Source organism: Lissotriton vulgaris, chromosome 5 (genome assembly GCF_964263255.1).
Source record: "Lissotriton vulgaris chromosome 5, aLisVul1.2, whole genome shotgun sequence".
Lineage (NCBI taxonomy): Eukaryota > Metazoa > Chordata > Amphibia > Caudata > Salamandridae > Lissotriton > Lissotriton vulgaris.
The window spans coordinates 536,917,553-536,938,836 of record NC_141693.1 but is presented as its reverse complement, the minus strand read 5'-3'; the positions used below and the strand labels follow the sequence as shown (position 1 = coordinate 536,938,836).

At 41.7% G+C, this 21,284-nt stretch overlaps 1 protein-coding gene across 1 annotated transcript in view; it reads left to right on the top strand.

Annotated features, from left to right (window-relative positions):
* The window catches only part of KIF20B (kinesin family member 20B), an 870,233-nt gene that overhangs the window by 44,650 nt on the left and 804,299 nt on the right, over positions 1-21,284 (top strand). The window contains exons 2-3 of the mRNA XM_086921981.1: positions 10,043-10,200; positions 15,235-15,324. Of these exons, the coding sequence (XP_086778107.1) occupies positions 10,045-10,200; positions 15,235-15,324 (246 nt within the window). The 5' untranslated portion in view covers positions 10,043-10,044. The remainder of the gene's footprint in view (positions 1-10,042; positions 10,201-15,234; positions 15,325-21,284) is intronic.

The following is a 21,284-nucleotide window of genomic DNA, read 5'->3' as shown; positions in this document are numbered from 1 at the left end:
AAAAAGTAGGAAAAAGTAGCATTAAAGGATTTATTTCTTGTCCTGTACATGTTTATATGTCCTCAGAAACTTGCGATTGATTCTTTACACATTAAGTTGTATAGAACAAGATGATTATTTTTTTTCATGTTCTTAATTAAATGCCAATATATTAGGATGGCCGCCGCATGTGCGAACCTCAGCCAAACTCGAAAAGTAGCGAGTACCAAAATAGTTATGGAAATTACCACCATCCTTATCAAACTTATTTCTCCAATTAGGAAAAAATGTATCCTTATTGTTCATCAGAAATATAGTGTTATTGGGTCAAGGTAATTGCTGCAGCTTCCCCGTAAAACGCGAGCGTCATTACTGCACTTTCTAAGACCCCATACCCGAAGTTCAACAATTAAGTCAGTAGCACTGAGAGTATGTTTAATTTGCCTTTTAGAACTTGGATATTGGAATTTTGGAACTTGGGTGCGAAATTTTGGTGTGCACCGAGATTGGAACAGAGAGGGTGAGTAGGGCTGATACGCTTCAGAAAGCTTGGGTGATATGGTGGCAGATTTACAATATAAATTTATAATTTTGAATTGATTTAGCATTTTAGATCTGGATTACAATATTGTACAGATGTGGATATGATGCACCCCAAGTAACAGTGATTATACAGCGATATGATTTGGACTACTATACGGAACAGATGGTAATTATTTGAGCATTACTTTGGGGAATGCACATTGTTAGGACACATTAGGTGGTTCAGGAAGCGCTATATTTTACTCGCTGGTATGGTGATCTTAACACATAAAACAGTCTGAGGGCTGAGGCAAACACTATATTGTGGGGATCTAAGTACTCTATGATGGTGAACTTGGTAGGTAATGATGGACCTGGTCTGATCATGTGTGGCCATTACTTTAGATTACGATTTATTATGGTGTATTATGATTGCAGGTTCTGATGGTACCTAATATTGAAAGAAACTTTATGTATTAGGAACATGCAAAATAAACAGGTGACCATTACTTATGTACATTATTCAAATGACTTTAGAAAGTCGATGAATCCTTAATTTATCTGGTATTGTACAATCAATATTTCCACATGCAATAGGTGATGCATGTAATTGGTGCGGGTTTCCTCTCTCTTTTCGTATTTTCTCTATTTTCCACTGGGACCTTCTGACTATATTGTCTTCTCTCGACTTTACTATTTGCGGAGTGTTAATAGTTGAAGGGGTCCCATATATTTATGAGTATTATTTGTCTATTTGGGTTGCAGCCCTGAGGAAGTCAATGTGTGTACAGTAATCACGACGAAACACGTGTTGGCTGCATCGCTTGGAAGATATAAGTTGTCTATTGGAATGAACCTCAATGTGAAGCAATAAACGTTGTTGGAACATCCATTCTGGGATATCTGATTTTGAATTTGGACTTTTGTGCTTGTGCCGATCAGGATTTGAAGTGGTTTTTGACTTTTTCACTAAAAAATAATTTAATTGAGTGCTCGGGAGGGAATCTGTTTGTTTTGTGGTTTTATTGAGGTAAAACCTTGTGGATGTTGGTAACCGCATCCTCTTCCCTGGAAGCACCACTTTACATTTGACCTCCTTACCCCGGATTTGCTGAGCTCCCTTTTTGTCTGAGGGTTACCATTCTTTCTTTGTTTCATATCTGGTTGCAATGACAGAAACATCAAAATACCAGTCGGGCGGCACACTATGCCAAGCACAGATTGTTAGCTTGTGTGTTTTAAGCCATGTCCTTAATTACATCGGCTATTCCCCTTTGAGAGACCCCCCCAGTGTTTTCATCCCATCTAAAGCTATGAGGTTCTCTTTTTCTTTTATGGTGGCTCTAGTAAGCGGCAAAGGATTTTTTGCTAAATGCCTCCGCGCATTGCCATAAAATCCCAATGCAAGTACCGACAAGCTAATCCGATTTCAGTTATTTTTTCATATATTCATTCAATTCTGAGCCTGTAAAACACAGAATGAGTATAAAACTGGTTACGTTGCATAATTTGATTCCTCCACATCTGCGTTATACAGGAATGATTGTCAATGCTAATTTTAGAAGTGTTATGTATTTTTTGCTCTTCTGCCATTCCACTGCAAAAAGTGTAACATTACCTCCACCTTAAACCAGATTACGCGAGCATGACACCGTTTCCTGCGAGGGAAGTTGCAGTTCTACGTGCATTCTCAGAATCAGGCGATTTCTTTCAGCTTGTTTATATTGATTTCCTGGGAAAATCAGCATTGGCATAACCAATCGGTCTCGCCTTTGGGACCTTATAAGTGTTTAGTCATGCAACAGTTGATGTTGCTGCATCAAGGATATTGTGCTGCATAACTAAATACTTATAAGGTCCCAAAAGTGAGACCTATTGGCTATGCCAATGCTGTTCCCTTTGGATATTGGGGACTGATGATAAACTGGCCTTGGTGCACTTGTTGTTTTTGTTAGCGTTTGTTAACTCAGCTGGTCACAAATACTTTGTTATTAATGGTTTCAAAGACCCTGTATTTTACCACAGAGTTGTAATCCCGTCCACCTACTAGTCTCGATCTAGGCAGGTATCATCAACCACTTCTAGAAACGTCTTTTAGTGATTTTTGGGAGTGAAAGTTATTATTATTCTCTAGATGTATCTTATTTTATAAGCTGTTGAGCCCCTACCCTAATCTTGGGTGTTTTTCAGAGCATCGACATTACATTTCTGAGTGATCAGATTGGTGTTAGGTATGTTTGTGAGGTGGTCTCAGTAGTACAGGAAGAGATAGAATTGTAGCTTTTAGCACGAGTCCTCTCGGTGACACTAGTTTTACCAAGGGCGCTTCGCCCGATGCGTGCCTAAGAGCGAGGTTGCTGTGCGGCCCCTTCCCCAAGGATATTTTCCTGCTGGAGGCTACTCCTGTTTGATATTACCCCCTGTTGCTCTTGCTTGCGTAGTTCAGTATCGCTATATACGTGTGGAAATGTGGGACAAGGGTGTGTTCCTGGTGTTTGCCACATTAATGCATTTTGGTGCTTGTGTACCTCCCTGTTCCTGGTACGTGTTGTGTAACATGGCCCTCCCTCATGCCGCCTCAGTTACCTGGTATTGCCTATCTCGACATCCGCCTTTTATCAGGAATCTTTTTTTTGAGCTGATTTTGGGTGGTTTTTCTTTTTAGTTTAGGCGTTTCCCAGAATCGCAAACTTACTTGTTTCCTTTGCCCTGTGGGGGAGAGGGTCAGAGGCTGCTCGGTGGTTCTTTCCTTCCTGCCCATGCCGCCCCAGTGGGGTCTGAATTCAGGGATGACTGTTGTCCTCATTTGCTTGAAAGGTTGGAACAATGTGAGCAGACTATGCTTGGAAGTGGGTCAAATCTGGAAAGGGGTGCAAATGGTGCCTTGCGATCCATATGGAGCGGGGTTAGAGACTTTGAAGTCTCTGCCCCTGGCACCCCCCTCTCCCTTGGCCCCACCATGCATTGAAAGGTTCAGTGAATCCCAGACTGGAGTCTTGAGCGAGTCATTATGCTGAGGTAGGGTGACCAGATTTCTAAAGCCAAAAAATCCGGACTTTTCTCAAAAATAGGAGTAGGACTAACTGCGGCTATTATGCAGATGATTAAGACTGGCACCTATTCCCGCACCATACTCATGAAGCCTGGTTCAGTGGGATCTCTCTCAAAACCTGGGATAAGTGCTTGATCCACTGAAATCCACCAGGACAGATGATTAAAAAAATTTAGACTTTCCGGGCAAATCCCGGGTGTCTGGTCACCCTACAGCGAGGCCTCTTGGCTTATTAACTTGCCTGTGGGTACTGTGGAATTTTGTGGTCTTGCCATCCCAGTTTCAAGAAGAACAGTGGTTCCTGCCACCAAGGATGACTTCGTTCATAACTGAAAGGGAGGCCTTCATTTTTTTATTCATTCTTAGGCTTTTGGTGCATTCGGGATCGCTGTTGGTACTACATGCCATGAAGAAATTGTTGGTTGGTGGCATGATGCACGAAAATTGGGACCTTTTGACTTGGTGATAGAAGTGTGTTCCATAAGACTTTTAGCTGCTGATCTGGGTGCTGGCTTTTTAACCAATTTTTTCCAGCCCCCTTGTCATACTGCCCTGTTCCTGGGGTGTGGCCGGTGAACCCCGCTCTGGGGAATTAGCAACAGAGTACGGCCTAGTTTCTGTAGGTGCTTTAGGCAACCTGATTATTCTGTGCTCCCACGGAATTACCATAGATCCCGGACTTGGTGTTGACACAGCTCAACACAGCCTACATCAACCCTGAATTTCTGGAAGCAAGTAGAAACATTTTGGACCCCCATTGCTCTCTGTAGTCCTTTCTGTTCAGAAAGAGGGGGATGCATTTCGTCTTTACCATAGGAGGTGAACTACTGGGGCATAAGTTGTTGGGATTATTATTATTTCTTGTCTTTATTTACTGAAGGGGGCCTTTTTACTGTGGATTTTGGGTTTGTGATTTGTCTGAAGACGCTACCCCCCACACTGTCACCCTCCCTGCTGGGGTTGTGACTCAGGTTCCTGCTGAGCTGGGTTCCCTCCTTGTCTGTGACTGCTGCTGCCACGTGCCCGCCCAATTGCTTGATCCCTGCTGCGGTTGTGTGACGAACAGCGAACATCCCTGTGACTGAGTGTATGGTATGTTATTACCCTATGCTTGATACTGAGGAGGGATGTTCATGGGGCTTTGTTGTGGCTGGTCCTGGCTTACTAACCACACTGCGGCCAAGCTTTGGAACTCCCTCCCGCTCTCTCTTCGAGAGAACAATAACCGTATGTCCTTCAGAAAGGCCTTGAAAACTCACTTGTTCGCAAAAGCTTGTTGATCTACCTTGAGCTCACCACATGCAATCAGTCAAAGGCGCTGCGAGGCCTCCGGGTAGTTAGGCGCTATACTAGTGTAATTTTTCATTTTTCACTAACCTCTGCTGCTTTTGCTGCTCATGATAAGCACTTATCCAGAGCCACGCTACCACATGACCTTGCCTACGGCAATAGGTGCAATCTCTAAGGTCTGGTTGTGACAAGCCTTCCTGGGCTTCACTAACATAACCTCTTCATGCTCTTGGACTGCCTGTTGGGAACCCTCTAAAGTTTTGCGTTGGAGCCCCCATTGTGAGTGGTGCCTTTTGCACAGTTGTGGCCATTGCTGCTGTAGGAAGGTGGATATCCGACTATGGTTACCCCAGATTTTTTGCCTAGTGTTTAGCTGGTTTTCGACTTAGCCTGGGTCCCTGATTAGGAGGATCCCAGGCCAACTATCTGCTCTCTCTTTAAAATGGACTCCATGTACCCTAGGTACATCTCCAATTGGATACTTGGTCACCTTATGAGCCTCTGTACAGTGTACTATAGGTACCCAGGGCATAGGTGCATCCAAGGCCTACCAGGGGCTGCAGCATATCTTATGCCACCCCTGGCTGGCCACCCAAATTGACACAACTGACTGATCACTCAGCTGGGGCAAGGTGGTGTATTGCTTAGATATAGTATACCTATATCTAATCTTATATCTGGACACATGCACCTATAAGTCACTCCTATGGCAGGCCTTAACAATCCTGGAGGCAGAGTGCTTGGTTTTATGTGAGATGGTGCTCTAGCATGAGCTGAGCCGGTTTCTGGCATTCCAGCCGTCTTCAGCCCGGCTTGCTTGAATCCAGTGTACCGCTTTTGGCCGCCATAAGTGTGGCAGGGCATGCTCAGACGTGAATCCCTTGCTCACTTTGCCACTGGATTCAAGCAAGCCGGGCTGAAGACGGCTGGAATGCCAGAAACCGGTCCTCGGAAGCTTGTTTCCGGTCCAGGGAAGGCATGGCTTGGCAGTTCGGGCTGGACTGTTCCCATGAGGCACAGGGTCAGACTGATTTGCATATAGCAATGTCTGAACTAGGGTGGCAGAGTGGGCTAAAGAACGGTGATGGATTAAACCCAGATCTTTTGACTGGGTGTGAGTGTTTGATTGGTTCAGATTCTCCGTCCATTACCACCCCCTTTTGTACCGCATCTTTTCCTCCAGGCTGCATAGAACTCCACGACGAAACCTATGCACTTTGACACCTATGCACCCGCTTCCTATGGGTGAGGTAACGAGAGTACTCCGGTGCTCCTGTAGTGGTTTACACCTCTAGTGTCCTAGTTTTAAGTGGTTAAGTTCTAGTCCAGTCGGAAGACTCCAAAATCTGTAACTTTCTAACTTTTACGCACCATTTACTTCTATTGGTGTAAACGCGTGTGCCTATAGACACTGCACCCGCATCCTGTGGGCCTCCCCCGACCTAACCTTTGTTAGTCCAGTGTAGCCCCAGCGATTCTCAAGGCCCTAGGCTGTACCATTGTTCGTGACGTGGTTCTTATACAACTATTTTAGTATATGGTGTGAGTGGCCGCCAGGGCCTATCCATATTTCTGCAACTTTTGTATGTTATATGAAGTTCTTTGTTTAACGCTTGTGCTTCTGTCCTCCATAAAAAAATACAGGGGATTATTCTAGTAATAAATACATATATTTTATAATCTATAACTTGTGTGTTGTCCTTTCATTTGGTATTAAAGGGATTGCATATGGTAAAACAGCTGGCTTCACATGCCCTTTTGAGTTTAGCCTAAGACTGCTTTTGTCCATGCTACCATTAGGATAGCTGGTCTATAAGGTTGACTTACAACCAATCACCATAAGGGTCGTTTGGACTGGTGCAAGGTGCTCACAAGAATAGTGAACATCATATACCAGGCCAACTTCTCACAGCTGCCCTCGAGGGCAATCTTTTTCAACTTAGGCTGAACTAATTTTGCCGTCTCTTCGGGTCTGCTCCTGCTTCTCTCTATCCTTTTCTTGCTTTTTCTTATGGTAGTGGGGTATATGAGCTTTTAGCTCCTGCCCGGTTCTGGTATCTAAACCAACTACACTCTCCAGCCCACTCTGTATCTCGGTGGGTACTTACAGGGGTGTGAAATTCAATAAAATATCTACTTGTCCACGGGGCAGGTTGCTTCATAAATCTACTTGTCCTGTAACAAAATCCACTTGTCCCTTTTTGTGCGGTGTATCGCAGCGACAAATTATGGCTGCAATCTTACTATATAAGAGGTCTGAAGTAGCCTCTCTGATTATGCCAGGGCTTCTTCCCTAATAGGGTTTGAATACTAGCAATTCCCTTATGTTGCCACTTTTCCGCCGATCTACATACTGGTGCTGAAAGTGATGGAAAGCAACCGTTCCATGGTTTTAATGCCCTTTTGTGTCTGTGCAAACCTACTAACTTGCATGTGTTAAGGGTTTTCACCAACTCTTCTCTAATCTTTTCCCATACTGATGATGGTAGAAATTTAATCCTGACAATAGCAGACATAAAACTTCTTACAGGATTGAGAAAAGAGTTGTTGGAGGGAAAGTGAACTTGCAAAGACTCAGATTTTCGCATGAGCAAATCTACACCTGCATATTTGCTCTTGCTAAAATGCAGTTCTCAGATGTTTTCTATTAGTGCTGTTTCTTGGCCTACTTCTGTGAAGTCTTGTGAATTCACAAAAGTTGTATATTTGCACTTAATGCAAGAACATGGGTGCACATTTTGACACTTTTATTAATAATTGGACCCCTAATTAGATCTGGCCTTAACCATGACCTTTTGTGTTTTTTAAAATTCTGTCTCTCTCGATCTATCGGCTAGCTTTACTATGAGTGACAGCAGTCTGGTCTTTCACAAGGGGCATATCAACACAGTTGTTTTGTACAGTGCCAGGAACTACGGTCACAATGTGTTCTTTTAGACCAAAATCATTTTTGTTTTTGCCAATGTTTCTTATAATGGTGAGGGCCCGGCAGCTCCCAAATTTAGTTTTTAAAAACATGCCAAAACAAGTCCGTATTGACAAAGCCAAAAAGGCTGACCAACAATTTGAGACCTACTAGCTTTACCAATGCGTGTTTATTTTTTTGTTTCCCATAATCCTATTGAAACTGGTTACACTGACTTTTCTATTATGAATGTTTTGGGGAAATGCTATCATAACACATTTTACTAAATGATGATGTAAAGAAATGGTACGCAAAATGTTACTGTATTTTAGCGAAATGCTCTTACCTTTTTTGTAAATTTTATTTTGAAAGCCATCCTAAATCTTGCTTTCGAGCTTCAGCAAATATTTGTATCTAATCAGAGAGCATTCTTGGAGCATTATACATAGCCTCCAATTGCTAAACATTGGAAACTGGAACCACTGTCAGTAGTGCATTCTGAGCTTACAACATTTACTTAAAGCACTCGCCCTAATAATAAAGGGATTACATTAATGAACCAAAAGTACAAGTTTGAACAGCATTAACACATGGACACAAATATTACATTAACTTCAGGCAATGACTTTCCCTGATCCATAATGTGGTTCTGTAAACTGACAGCCAAAGGGTTTGTGCTGTAGGGGGTTGGGCCTACTTGTCCCAAGGACAAAAAACTATTGAAAACATGTTGCCCTTGACCCCAGTCAATATGTCCCGTGTGTTGGGCTTTAGGAATTCCACATCCCTGGTTCTTAAGAATATTGTTGAAAATATTGACTTGTGGGCCTGTATTGGTCCACGGCTGTCCAGTTTGTTGTCCTCATCTTTACTTCGTGTTTCCAATATGCGGACCCTATTCGTATTATACAAGGAGGAAGGCTACTAAAGCAAAGCAATGTGTTTTTTTGTGTGCAGGAGAAATGCAGAGCTCACACATTTTAAGGTCGTCTTATATGTGATAATTAAGATAAAGGTGGCTCCATAAAATATTTGCCTAGGTTCACACAATTTGAGACCGGTTTACGGGTCAAGTACAATGCAGTTAGGCCTAGTACATTATTCAAGTTACTAGACCTGCAGGTCTAGTAACATTTTATGACTTTTAGAGGCCTGCGATGTCAGCGTGCATCATCACTGTGCCAAATACCAGTTATAATTATCCTGGTTACGTAGCGAGCCTAGCTAGCCCTTGCCTCCCCTAAACTCGCTCTTGCCTTAAACTCGCTCTTCACTTTTGTTGCACCTCATGTTTTGGGACGCCAGTGTTGCCTCTTTGAGATTGCTTTTAGTAGAATGTCAGTAGATGGCCATGTTACCTTTCTCAGCGAACTTTAGTTGCCTACTGGCCGTAAATCGACATTCTACATATAGCACACTTGACTTGATTGTTTGGTAAATAAAACTTCATGTGGACCTGTCGCTATTGTGCCCTGTAAGGACAATACATTGCTTATGAAAATATACTGTAATATGAAGTTGCACATATACGTTGTGACTGTGAGCACTCTCGTGTAAATTATGTTGGAGTGAGCACTCTGTTTTGAGGTGTATTGTCTTAGCGCTTTTTTCATAGCGATATTACGCAGCACATCGCTATTTTTCATAGCTTTGTCATGCAACCTGCTTAAAGGTTTTGGGAAAGGCGCTAAGACGGTGGGTTTGGAGAGGGTAAAGAAACATGGAAAGAGTATCTGAATTACAGTGTGTTTAGCGGAGGGCCACGAAGGTAAATAAATTTCTGCTTGGTCCATGCTCTACTAAACGGGAAGTGACGCTAAAGCACTCCCTAGTTAATTAGGAGCAGCTTTGAAGGGTGGCAATTAAGCCAACCAATGTCTAGCAGTGGGCGGGCCACAAGCCCTTTTATTGTACAATAGTCTCGCAAGCAAGAGCACTGGGTAGGTACTACTCACACATACTTGACCTTAAAAATGAATTTGGAATCCAATATAAAGATTCTGGACATTAGTGAAAGGTTTTTATGGGCGACATATTGGAAAGCGATTGTTTATAGGCAATGTCTTGCATAGTACCTAAAGGATACTGCCGCAATTCTGAATCAGTGGCTGCTCAGGGATAATTATGATGAATTTTACATGCGCTAGAACAAAATGAGCTTGCATGCTGATTTTTAGGAAAGTAATTTGGTTTGTCCGGTTTTTTGTGTCGTGATATCATAATGTTTTTCAAAATGTCATTTTATTTGTGGTCTTGGTGCCTCAGATCTGATGTGTAGTTCACTTTTATTGCAGCTATGGAGTCCCTGGATGATCTGGCAGTACGTTATAGACCTTCTTTTATCGAATCTGATGACACGCCCAAAAGCTTTGAACCTGCGTATGTAGAGGACATTAAAGAAAACCTTTCAGAAAAATTTGCTTTCGTTTCTTCAAGTTCAGACTTCAACCCAGTAAGTAACTTAACTTTTAGTTGGTCTTTCCTTTTCTTGCAGCAACCAATGGTTAGTTCGCTGTATTCAGAAGAGACCATAAAAGTCCAAATGCTTACCTTGATTATTCTGCAAGGAATTCTGAAACTCTGCAATTTATCCAGCCATCTTCAAAAATGTGTTTAGGCAATACATATAAATTATGAACATGGTGTTTTAATTTAGAAGTGCTACTCGTACATATTTTTTCATTAAAAAAAAATCTGAACCATGCCACTGTGCTTTCGAATCTTTTACTGAAAAATATGTATGAAGTAGCATATGACACGTGACTGACTGATGCAGGTTTATCAGCCTTGTAGTGCACTGGGCTTTTGGAAATCATGAGTTAACAAATAGGCTACTGCAGCATTGGGCTCCGAGATATATTTTGTGGCCGATCACCAAGCGTCTTTTACATGTATTTACGCTCCTGTGTCAAAACTAAAAAGCCTCCATCTTATTATGCTCCTCTAAATAAAAACTGCTTCTTTTTGTAAAGCTTGGCTCTTGATGCGCATGGCTCTTTATTGTTAAGCATTACTTTGTTTTACAGTGTCTGAGCACCAAACTGGTTATTCCCTTCTGGTGTAAACGTTGACTACTTTGCTCAAGCTACTGTTAGAAAGTCAAGATTACTTGGTTGTCCCAGTCTGAGCTCCTCTGTATCGAGGTCCTGCAGTACTAGTGGTAATGACCGAACCTACTATGAATCACAAAGATCTGGCTGTCCTGAAACCAGGGTAAAAGCCCTCTAATCTCTCAATCTACCACTTATTCTTATTTTCTTATCCCATCCCACCTCCAGCAAGGTTTGTTCCTCACTCATGCTGTAGATCTGGGGCTTTCACTCTTCTTACCCCCCCAAAATGGATTATCTGACCTGCTCTTTTCCTCCACTTATTTATTAATGGATTTTAATGTGTTCCAATCTCTAGACCCCTACCGATATTGGTCACAGGGCTACCCTCATCCAGTTATCAAAGTGGTAAATGGGCAGAAGACATTTGTCCGGAGGAGTGCAGGAATTCTGCAGAGGGAAGAATAGCGCTGGTGTGTAGAATTTAATAAAATATCTGCTTGACCATGGGGCAGGTTGCTTCATAAATCTACTTGTCCTGTAACGAAATCTACTTGTCCCTTTTGTGCCATGTAATGCGCCGACAAATTACGGCAGCAATTTCATTATATGAGCGTTATGATATAGCATCTTTAATTATGCCAGGGCTCTTCCCACAGTAGTGTTTGAATACTAGCAATTGCCTTATGTTGCTACGTTTCTGCAGGTCTACATACTGGGGCTGAGCGTAGTGGTAAGCAATAGTTCAAGGGTTGGAATGCCCTTTTGAGTCTGTGCAAACCTACTAACTTGCATGCTCTAATGGTTTTTACCAACTCTTTTCTAATCTTTTCCCATACTTAAAAAGGTTGGAAGTTACTCCTGACCGTGGCAAATGTTAAACCTCTTCTAGGGTTGGGAAAAAATGTGGTTGGAGGAAAAGCGAACTTGAAACATTCTGATTTTTACCTGAGCAAATCTACACATGCAAATTTGCTCATGCTAAAATGCAGTTCACAAATATTTTTTTAGGAGTACTATTTCTTGGCCTACTTCTGTAAATTCTTGTGAATGCACTTAAACTGTATATATGCACTTAATGCAAGGATATATATCATGGATGCACTTTTGAGACTTTCTTTACTAATTGGGCCTCTAGGCCTTGCGTTAATCATGACCTTTTGTGTGTAGTAAAATTCTCCCTCTCTCACTGTGAGTGAAAGTATTCTGTAGTTTTACAAGGAGCATATTGGCACACAACAGTGTTTTTCAGTGCCCAGAACTGCTGTGCTAATGTGTGCTTTTTGAGAGCAAAAACAATTTTTGCTTTTGCCAATGTTTGTTAGAATGGTGAGGGCCCAGCAGCTCCCACACCGATAAGGTTTTACAAAAACCATGCCTAAGAGTCGAGCATTGACCAAACCAAAAGGCTAGCCACCGATGTCCGACCTACTGGCTTTGCCAGTGCTTGTTTATTTGTTTCCCATAATCTTATTTCAACTGGTTTCACTGATTTTCCATTATAAATATTTTTGGAAAAAACAATCCTACATCAACATGTTAATAAATGATGCTGCAAAGATATGGTACCTAAATTATTACAGTAGTTTTGCAAAATGTTTTTTTTCCCCTACTTGCATTTTTTGGTGACCGTTTTATTTTGAAAGCAAATAATCATCACTCTTGCTTTCAAGCTTCTGCAGATATTTGTATATAATCAGAGAGCATTCTGGGAGCATAATACATTGCCTCATATTCCTTAACTTTGAAAACGTGTGTACACATTTATACTGAAACCACCTTCCGTAAGTAGTGCAGGCTGAGCTTACTTTTACTTTTAGTGCTCACTCTAATATTAAAGGCTTTGCATTAATGAACCATAAATACAAGTTGGAAAAGCATTGACTCATGGACAAGCATATTACCTTAACTGTAGACATGCCCTCCCCTAATCCATAATCTGGTACAGTAAACTGGCAGCCAAAGGGTTTGTGCTGAAGGGGGTTGGGCCTACTTGTCCCAAGGACAAAATACACATCAAAACCTGTTGCCCTTGACCCCAAACAATATGTCCCGGGCCTACCTAAAGACACAGCACATATGGACCTAAAGTACACATCAAGGAATATATGCAAATACTGTATATATGTATAACCGTGCACACAGGGCTCCTGGCACCTATGGAATCCAGTCCCCAGGCATTAATTGGCACCATAATTAGTGTCAATGGCCCATAGCTGTAAGGAGCTACAATAGAAGGCAATGTAGTTGTAGAGTTCGAACAACTTGCTTATAGAGTGCATAGAATCAGTATTCAGAAGTAGTATACAGGTAGAACTGTTGCATCACTGGATGGGGAGGTAGTGCAATATGGGCTGGGGTGAGTAAAACCACCAGAGCTCTATGGTTACATATCTGTGACAATAAAATTCTAGCACTTTACCAAAGGCTCTTTTAGTTTAAGTAGGACATTTAGATATGTTCTGATGGTCTATAAAAAAATCAGTTATTACATGTTATTTGATCCACGAGAGCCCGTGTCAGCCCGAAGTGACTTCAAGGCACTGCAAGAGAGTAGGAGGCAGAAGCGGGAACAAGGAAGCTTTGAAAACAAGAGGAACCAGGAGGTAGAGGCGAACGAACGGAACTTAATTTTGAAGCAGTTCTGCTTCACGGTCACGGGTTTAAAGCAATGAGATAAAGCGGTTTATTTAGCACATGGTACAAACCAAAGCTCTTTTGTGGGCCTGGAATGCAATTCATTTTAAGTTAAGAATCCTTTTCAATATCTTGAGGAGTGTAATTCCTCAAGTTTGGGTAAAGGATGCATGTCTTGTATGCTACTGTTAACTGTTACTCTTGCCTGTTGTATCCGTGGGATATAGGTTTGCATAGAACACCTGATACTCAGCAAGCTAATATTTTTCATTAAATACACTTTAAAGTAGCTGGTACTTAGTGTATAGAACTAGTTGGGTTAATTCTTGTTCTTAATAGTCAGTCTTAAAGCATTCTGCTGCAGAACAGGAATTTGACATTCCCTTTGCATGTGCGAGTGTGCAGGTGCGTGATTTACAATCTCTCATCTGATGTATCTTTTTAAGTTGACTGAGACACAAAGGAAGTCTGCAATAATAAAACCATTCAGCTTTTGTGAATCCCATTTGGCCCTACAATAACGACCAGGAATCCAAGGATGAAATTAAGTAGTTTTATTACTAATTAATAATCTGACTACTATATCTGCATAGCAAAAGAATATTTCCAATATGGGGGATTACAGCTGGCAAGCTGAAATATCGCCATAAGTTCAGACTTCGTAGAATAAGATATGAAACTATCGCTGCCAAACAAACTGAGTAATAGCTGTTGCTTAACAAAACTCAGAATCTTCTCTCCTAAACATCAATAAGTTCTAACGTACACTAATCCAGGATCAAAGTCAAAGGACCGTTTGTGGAATAGGGTCTCCAGGAAATTCAGAATTGTGAGAAGGTGTCAGCATAGTAAAGACTCCAGTAGAAGCCATCCAAAATTGGAAAAAGTGTTTAGGATGAAGCTTCACACTTGCAAGAATAAAGGAAGCAGAGAAGCTGACACCCCTCAATCTAAGGGAATCTACATTAACTTCTAAAACGTTGTGAGCACTAATTAAAAGCAGTAAAACTTCAACAACAATCGTATCTCTTCCCACACTACCAGGAACCATTCAGTAGTAGTCTTGTGCTATGTAATTGCAACATTACCAGCCCTTCCCATCCCCCAAAACTTGGACAGTTACTTCAACATTGCACATTCTCTGTTCCTTATGCGCAAAGAATAGGAGGCTTCATCTGATCATTAGGTCTTAATGATTTTTGCTAAAATGTCTTTTCTCAGGCTTTATTATCAAGAAAATGGTACAGGTAACCATACTCCTTTTCTCTAGCTAATGAAACCTGCAGAATGCACCAGTAAAGGAAAAGAACACACCAAACCAAGCAAAATATAATTCAAAATTGAGGCCTTTAGCCTGGTCAACTTTAATTATACATTAAAACATGCACTTCAAATTCATGATTGTACTTGTGCACATGTAGCTCAAGAACATTTGCAGTATGTGAGTAAAAACATACATGATTACACTTCAGATATGACTTTGAGAACATATGCAAATGAGACTAAAAGTATAAATGCAAACCTAATTACAGAGTACATTGTCGTGTTTAAGCTGAACATTAGTGCACCCGTTTGTAAAACTCTAGCGTCTACAACAAATACATTTCCTTAATGCGTTTAAATGTTTGCACACATAAAAGTTAAGGCACACAGTAAATATAGTGTCACATGTAGATGCATAACGGCATTTATGTGATGTGTAAGGATAGTCTAAATTGTGCTACTCCACATGTTAACTGTTGAATTCTGTATCTTGAGTCCTTTTGAAAAATGACGTAATTTTTGTTTGCTTTTCGTAGAGAACCAATTTGGATCCGAAAGACCATCTTAAAGTGTTCCTCCGTGTTAGACCCTTCACTGCTGCAGAAATTGAGCAAAACTACTCGCAGGTATGGAATAAAGTGACACATATTTGTTTCTTATTGCAGTTTTTTTCAAAGTCGGCAGTACCAAATTAGTTGTCATTTGTTGATTATTTTCCTAGCTCTTGAAGTTGTTGTTAAATGGTGAGTTATATGGTGGTGATTCTTGAGATATGTATTGACCATTGGTAAAGCAGCTTCAAGAAAGAACTCAATGATTGACATGTAGTGCTTTCAGGCCGTTTCCTCCAGCACTTTACAGCGTTTTCGACAAATCATAAAAACCCTTGCTTGAGCTTGGTTGAAAAAGGAAATTACTTTATCTTCTGGCTTACAGCAAAAAAAATGTAATATTTTGTTGTGTAGAGATGGAAAGACGACGTTCTCTGTGATAGTTCTCTCCACAGCCCTTTGTCATGTGTATTCAGCCCTGAATGGCGGCTGGGATATGATGCATCTTTACTTTAGAGCATGGTACTGTCAAACATTGTGAAAAAAGTGGGGAGGCCCCTTATTCATCTAATTCAGGACAAGGGGAATAGAGATACAGTAAGAAAGTGTCCCAAAAACCGTGATTAGGAGATCATACGATGTGTATATTTGAATTAAGCTAAAGAAACTGTCCCGAAGAAGGTGTTTTATCTTCAAGCTAACCGCAATACTGCGTCAACACTTGTTTTTAGCCCAATATATTAAAATTTGTTTTTATGATTTTTTACTATTGTGATGTAACACATTGTGTGTATATATATATATATATATATATATATATATATATATATATATATATATATATATATTTGACATACTGGACAAATAACATGTATTAATAAATGTGTATGAACTTTTCTTTACTATTATAGTTGACAGTCGTGTTATGTTATTTTAGGTGTCTGTTTAGCAAACTTGAGGCACGAGAGGTACTAGGCTCTAGAGGTCTTCTTTTGTATGAATGTTCACATTAGTTTTTATGTGTTAGGCATTTGATGATTGTATCAAACTGGGACACTTTCTTACTGTGTACTTTCAAACATTTACACAGGGGCCACAAGGTATGGTCTATGGTGTGACCGATGGCCGCACAGAGGCCAGCAGGGTGGCGATAAGAGGTCTGGGTAGATCAGGGATTGTTTAAAGAGGTCTAAAAAAAGTTAAATAAATGAGCAAGCATTTATTTGCAGGTTAACTAAAGTTAAGTGATGGATTATACCACTGTAATTACTTCATTTAACCTGCAAATAAATGCTTGCCCGTTTAACATTTTTACTGAATATTAGTACTCGGGAAGTAAACAGCAGCTTCTGCTGCTGTTCACCAGTGGGGCTGCATGTAAAAGTCCAGCGGGCCGCCGCCGGCTCCCAGGCCATACTTTGAATTTCACTGCTTTAGAGCATGGGTACTCACAAACATTTTCCCAGGTTCTAAAAAGTAGTGTCTGTGGTGTGCCCCACGGCCGCATTGACTTCAGCAGGGTGGGAGTGGGGCATTTGCAGGGTGTAAGGTGAGTGTAGTGGAAGGAAAGCATGTACATGGTGTGGACAGCGAGTCAGTTATTTTGAGGCTTTTATTCCAGGCGGCCGCTAAATGAAGCCCCATCTCTAAAAGAATCATAAGTTCTACAATACTGTTATGCGGTATCTGCATTGCAATCCCTCCTTCACACCTTGAGCTAAGTCTTCTCTGGTTGCTCTCGCTACTTTGGAAGTTAAAAGGAAGTAACTTGATTATTGCATTGGAAAGAAAAAGATTTGCACAATGTGAAACCAGAAAACCTGGAATCAGTCCTGGCTTTCCTATTTGTCCAAATTGTGTAATCCGAGGAAATTGTTTAATTTCAGTTTGCCTACTCTTTCTAAATTATCTCATAAAAGAACACCTTGAAATGCATTAGCTGAGGATGTGCACTGTACAAAATCCTCTCGTGTTTGATATAATAAATTATAATGTTGTTCAAGTATAGTTAAAACCCAGGCGGCCCAAATGACAACTGATATGCCTCTAGTTCTCTATTGGCATAGTCATTAGGGTGGGAGGAAGCTTGAACGCTTAAAAGTTTGTTTTTGTACACGCACTTAAAAAAAAAAAAAAAAAAAAAAAAAAAAAATATATATATATATATATATATATATATATATATATATATATATATATATATATATATATATATATATATATATATATATATATATATATATATATATATATATATATATATATTCTATCGTTAGACCTGTCTGCCCTTTGGGTAGTCCCTCCTAATTATTTATTTATTTTTGTCCCCTTTTTGCCCCTCAAAACCTTTAATTTTTATGTCCACTGGGTTTTCAGGTGTTGACCTAGGGGTTAGGTGCTCTTTGCCCTCATAGTCTTTTTCTTGAGACCTAGCTGCCTAAAATGGTGGTCAGTGACTGCCATAACGGTCACCTCAGGACAGGACCCATAGGTTAGAATAGGGACCTTCCAGAACCTTCTGGTCCCTTCTGGACCTTCTGAGGCTAGCCTATAAAAGGTCAGCTGCAGAGCAGCGATTTTGTCTTACAGAGAGTGTCAGCTGGAGTACAGGCTGTAGCATAAGGCGGGGGTAGGATATCCAGAGGGTTGACCTCCCACTGTCGGGTTGCTTCCTTACTGCTTCACCACCCTTCTCCCCTTGTAGCTACTGACCTGGCCCTGCCACGTTGTGTTCCTGATGACCCTGGGCACCTGACCCAACCAAAACCTAGAGAAAGGAATAGGAGTGGTCGAGGGAGACTGAACCGGAAGATAGTTCTGTCCATTGCCCAGTGGGAGAGCCTTAATAGAGACTCTGAAAGAGTTTATCCAGAAAGAAGAAAGGACCAAAGCTGAGTAGCCGAGTTCTTTTGCCCTTCCCTTTGGTTCACTGCTTTGAACTGAGGCCCTATTTGCTCCACCCTGCATACTAATACCCCCCCCCCCCCCCCCCCCCCCTCCCTGTACCCGAGGTAAAGACTGCCGAGTTGAGAGTAACGGTTCATCCGGGAGTGGAGACTTGGTCCAAGTGACTGGGGCGGTACCAGCGGGTGGTGTGACTGTGAGGTGGAAGCAGCCTTAATACTGCCTGGGCCAGCGAAAGGAGTGTTAGGACACAGTGAGGTAAAAGTGCCATCCCAGAACTGCGCAGGCTCGGCGGAGCGAACGCTAGTCCTAGAGAGGGGCGGAGCGACGACAGGAGATCTGCCGGAGCTGAACGGGCTCAGACGTGGAGTCACTGATCCCCAGCGCTTGCCCAGAAGTGCCGCTTTACACCAAGAAAGGCGGAGGCAGCGCACGGTGAGGAAGTGAGCGTGGTGCGAACGCCGAATCTCCTCAGTCCGCGCAGCCTACCCACGTCGCCAGCTCTGTGACCGGATGGCTGGTCCTGTGGGCGAGGTTGGGCTGAGAGCGGTCAAGATCCTGCAGGTACTGCTGGTTCCCCCCGGAGATCCGAGACATTGGTCGCAGTGGCCCAACACTTGAAGTAAGGAGCGAGCTGGGGGTATTCAAAGAGCAGGGATCTACTGACCGGGGCCCCGAGGAGTGGTTCCTTCCCTTTTTCCTACTTGGAGGAGTGAATAGTTAACCCAGGAAGCCCTTGAGACATCTACAAGTGCCTCTAAACCCCATAGCTTATATGAAGGCTTTTATCGACTGTGTTGGTGTTTAACTCTTCTATGACAGGGGTGAAGGAGAAAGCCTTCGATAAAGTCAGTTTGTTTAATAACTGTTGACCTTTTGTGCAGCAGGAGAAATACCCGTTAATACCTTCTCTTGGAAGTACAGAGGATGCTTGAACATTTATAGCGGTTCCTTGAGAGCCCTCTTATTTGTCCATATTTTATATAGACTGAGAAGTGACTGAACATCTCCAACGTGGAGTAGAATGTAGCAGCAATGTTTAATGTGTAATGTAACCGTATTGAAAATGATATAAAGGAGAAGGAGAGCAAATTATTTTTATAAACCCGAACGTTTTTTCCTACAAATTTTGGTGTAGTGTCTTTTTTGTGTGGAAGAATGCCGAGTTACTGAAGGGTGGAACGCAAGCGTAACACTTTTGTCTCTAGGAATTGACTGTCTACCGCTGGGCCAGGCTACCCTATGTGATCTGGTATCCCCCAGGTCCAACATCTCTAATCTCTAATCTCCGGGGGAGTTCCAACAATCTATTTATTTTTCGGAACTCTGGACTCACAACAGACGCGTTTCCGCTAATCACCTTCGATGTTTTAGCACGGAACACTTGCGTCGCCATTGTTTTTTAAAGCACATTTCACGCTACTGCAAGGGGAACAGACGCAGTGGATGGACTAACATTGCAAAACCCCACAATCTGGGTGCCGAAGTTCCGCGATCTTTGAATGTCAATACATTTAACATCACAGCATATATTATATACATAATGCGTGAAAGCCCAACAGTAACATCTTGTACCTTGGCATAAATTAAGCTTTGTAATCAATAAACATTCAATCAAGCCCTGGATGGGCAATTTCATCTGTTACCATAAAAAGAAAAAATGTAACATCTGTAGCGCATAGCATATTTTGGCAATTCATACGGCGACTGGAGACAGACACTTCATATTTTACCGAAACTAGCGGAACATTTTAAACTGGAAACAAGTTTTTACTCTTAATACTGGAACATAACGAAACAATCCTCACATAGATCTGTCAAATGCAGGCAAAGACATATAAAGAAATCAGAGTATCATTTTTCAGTCCCCCCAGATGCACCGCCAATTCCTCATTACTGATTCAGAAAAAATATCCACCGAGCATTTGTGGTAGGACGACAGACTTAGGTTTAAATTGACTGTGTCCACCCATCTGTGGAACCTCAAGTTCTGCTAGGAGTTGAGTTTGGCAGATAGTTGTTTCTCCGGCCTCCACATTTACTGCTAGCATACTGTCCATACAGGAAAGCCAGATCTCTTTGTGATAGTTTGGTCCATAGCTTTGAAAACACTGTAGAGAAGAAGTACCCATTTGGAGCATTGAATGTTTTTTTACCCTTGCAGGAAGAGCAAATGTGTATTGTCATACCATATCCCTGGTTTAAAACCCCCGAAAAGAATAACGAAGTTCCTCACGTGTATTACTCCATACGCTGTTTGTCTGACTTGTCCCTGTGGACTCTGCATTCTAGAACATTTGAGGGCAATAGAAAATGCAGATGAGTCATATCCTGTTGCACGACAATTTAACCAACACCATGAACGTGACAGATTTACTGACCTTAATGTGTAGATCAGGTACCACTTTATCCCAGAGGGGGCGATAGGATTCAAAGTCTTAGACGTCTCGAGTCACGATATATCCTTGATTTACAGAGCAAAATGCCCTATGGCCTCAATAGTAGTGAGGAATTAGCGGTGCACCTGGGGGACTGAAAAATGAACAAGCATTTGCAATGCAATAGGTCTCTCAGCATTAAAGTTTGAGTTATTGGCATTGTATATGACAATGTGTTGCATGAATTTTGTTGCCAACTAAAAGTTGGCAAGGATACCTTATGTGGGAAAAAAAGTTCTGAATTTGTAAACGTGAAATAATCCTAATATCAACGAGGCGCAGTGGATGCGGACTGTTAACAGTGCAATAGGCAGGAAGGTGGTGCCCGAGAGGTCTCCTGAAGAAAAGAATCATGCAGCAGAGATGGTGTGATCGGGGAGGGGGGTGTAAAACCAAATGCAGAGGTGAACAGCAGCACACAGCACGGGACGAGGCGAAGGGATATGGAGTTAGATGTCGTTTTTTTTTTTTTCTTAAAGAGAAACACAAAGATTTAAAAAATAATAGGACCTGCAAGCCGCACAGATATTAATAAAGAGCACACCTTACTACCTCGGACTGGAAACAAAGGTCCATACGAATAACGCAGAAAACATGAATCGTGAAGGGCGGTCTAAGTGCTCGTTTCATTATAATATGGACGCATCATTCTGTCTCCAGATGATAGACATTACTGCTACCTGTCTGAGGTGA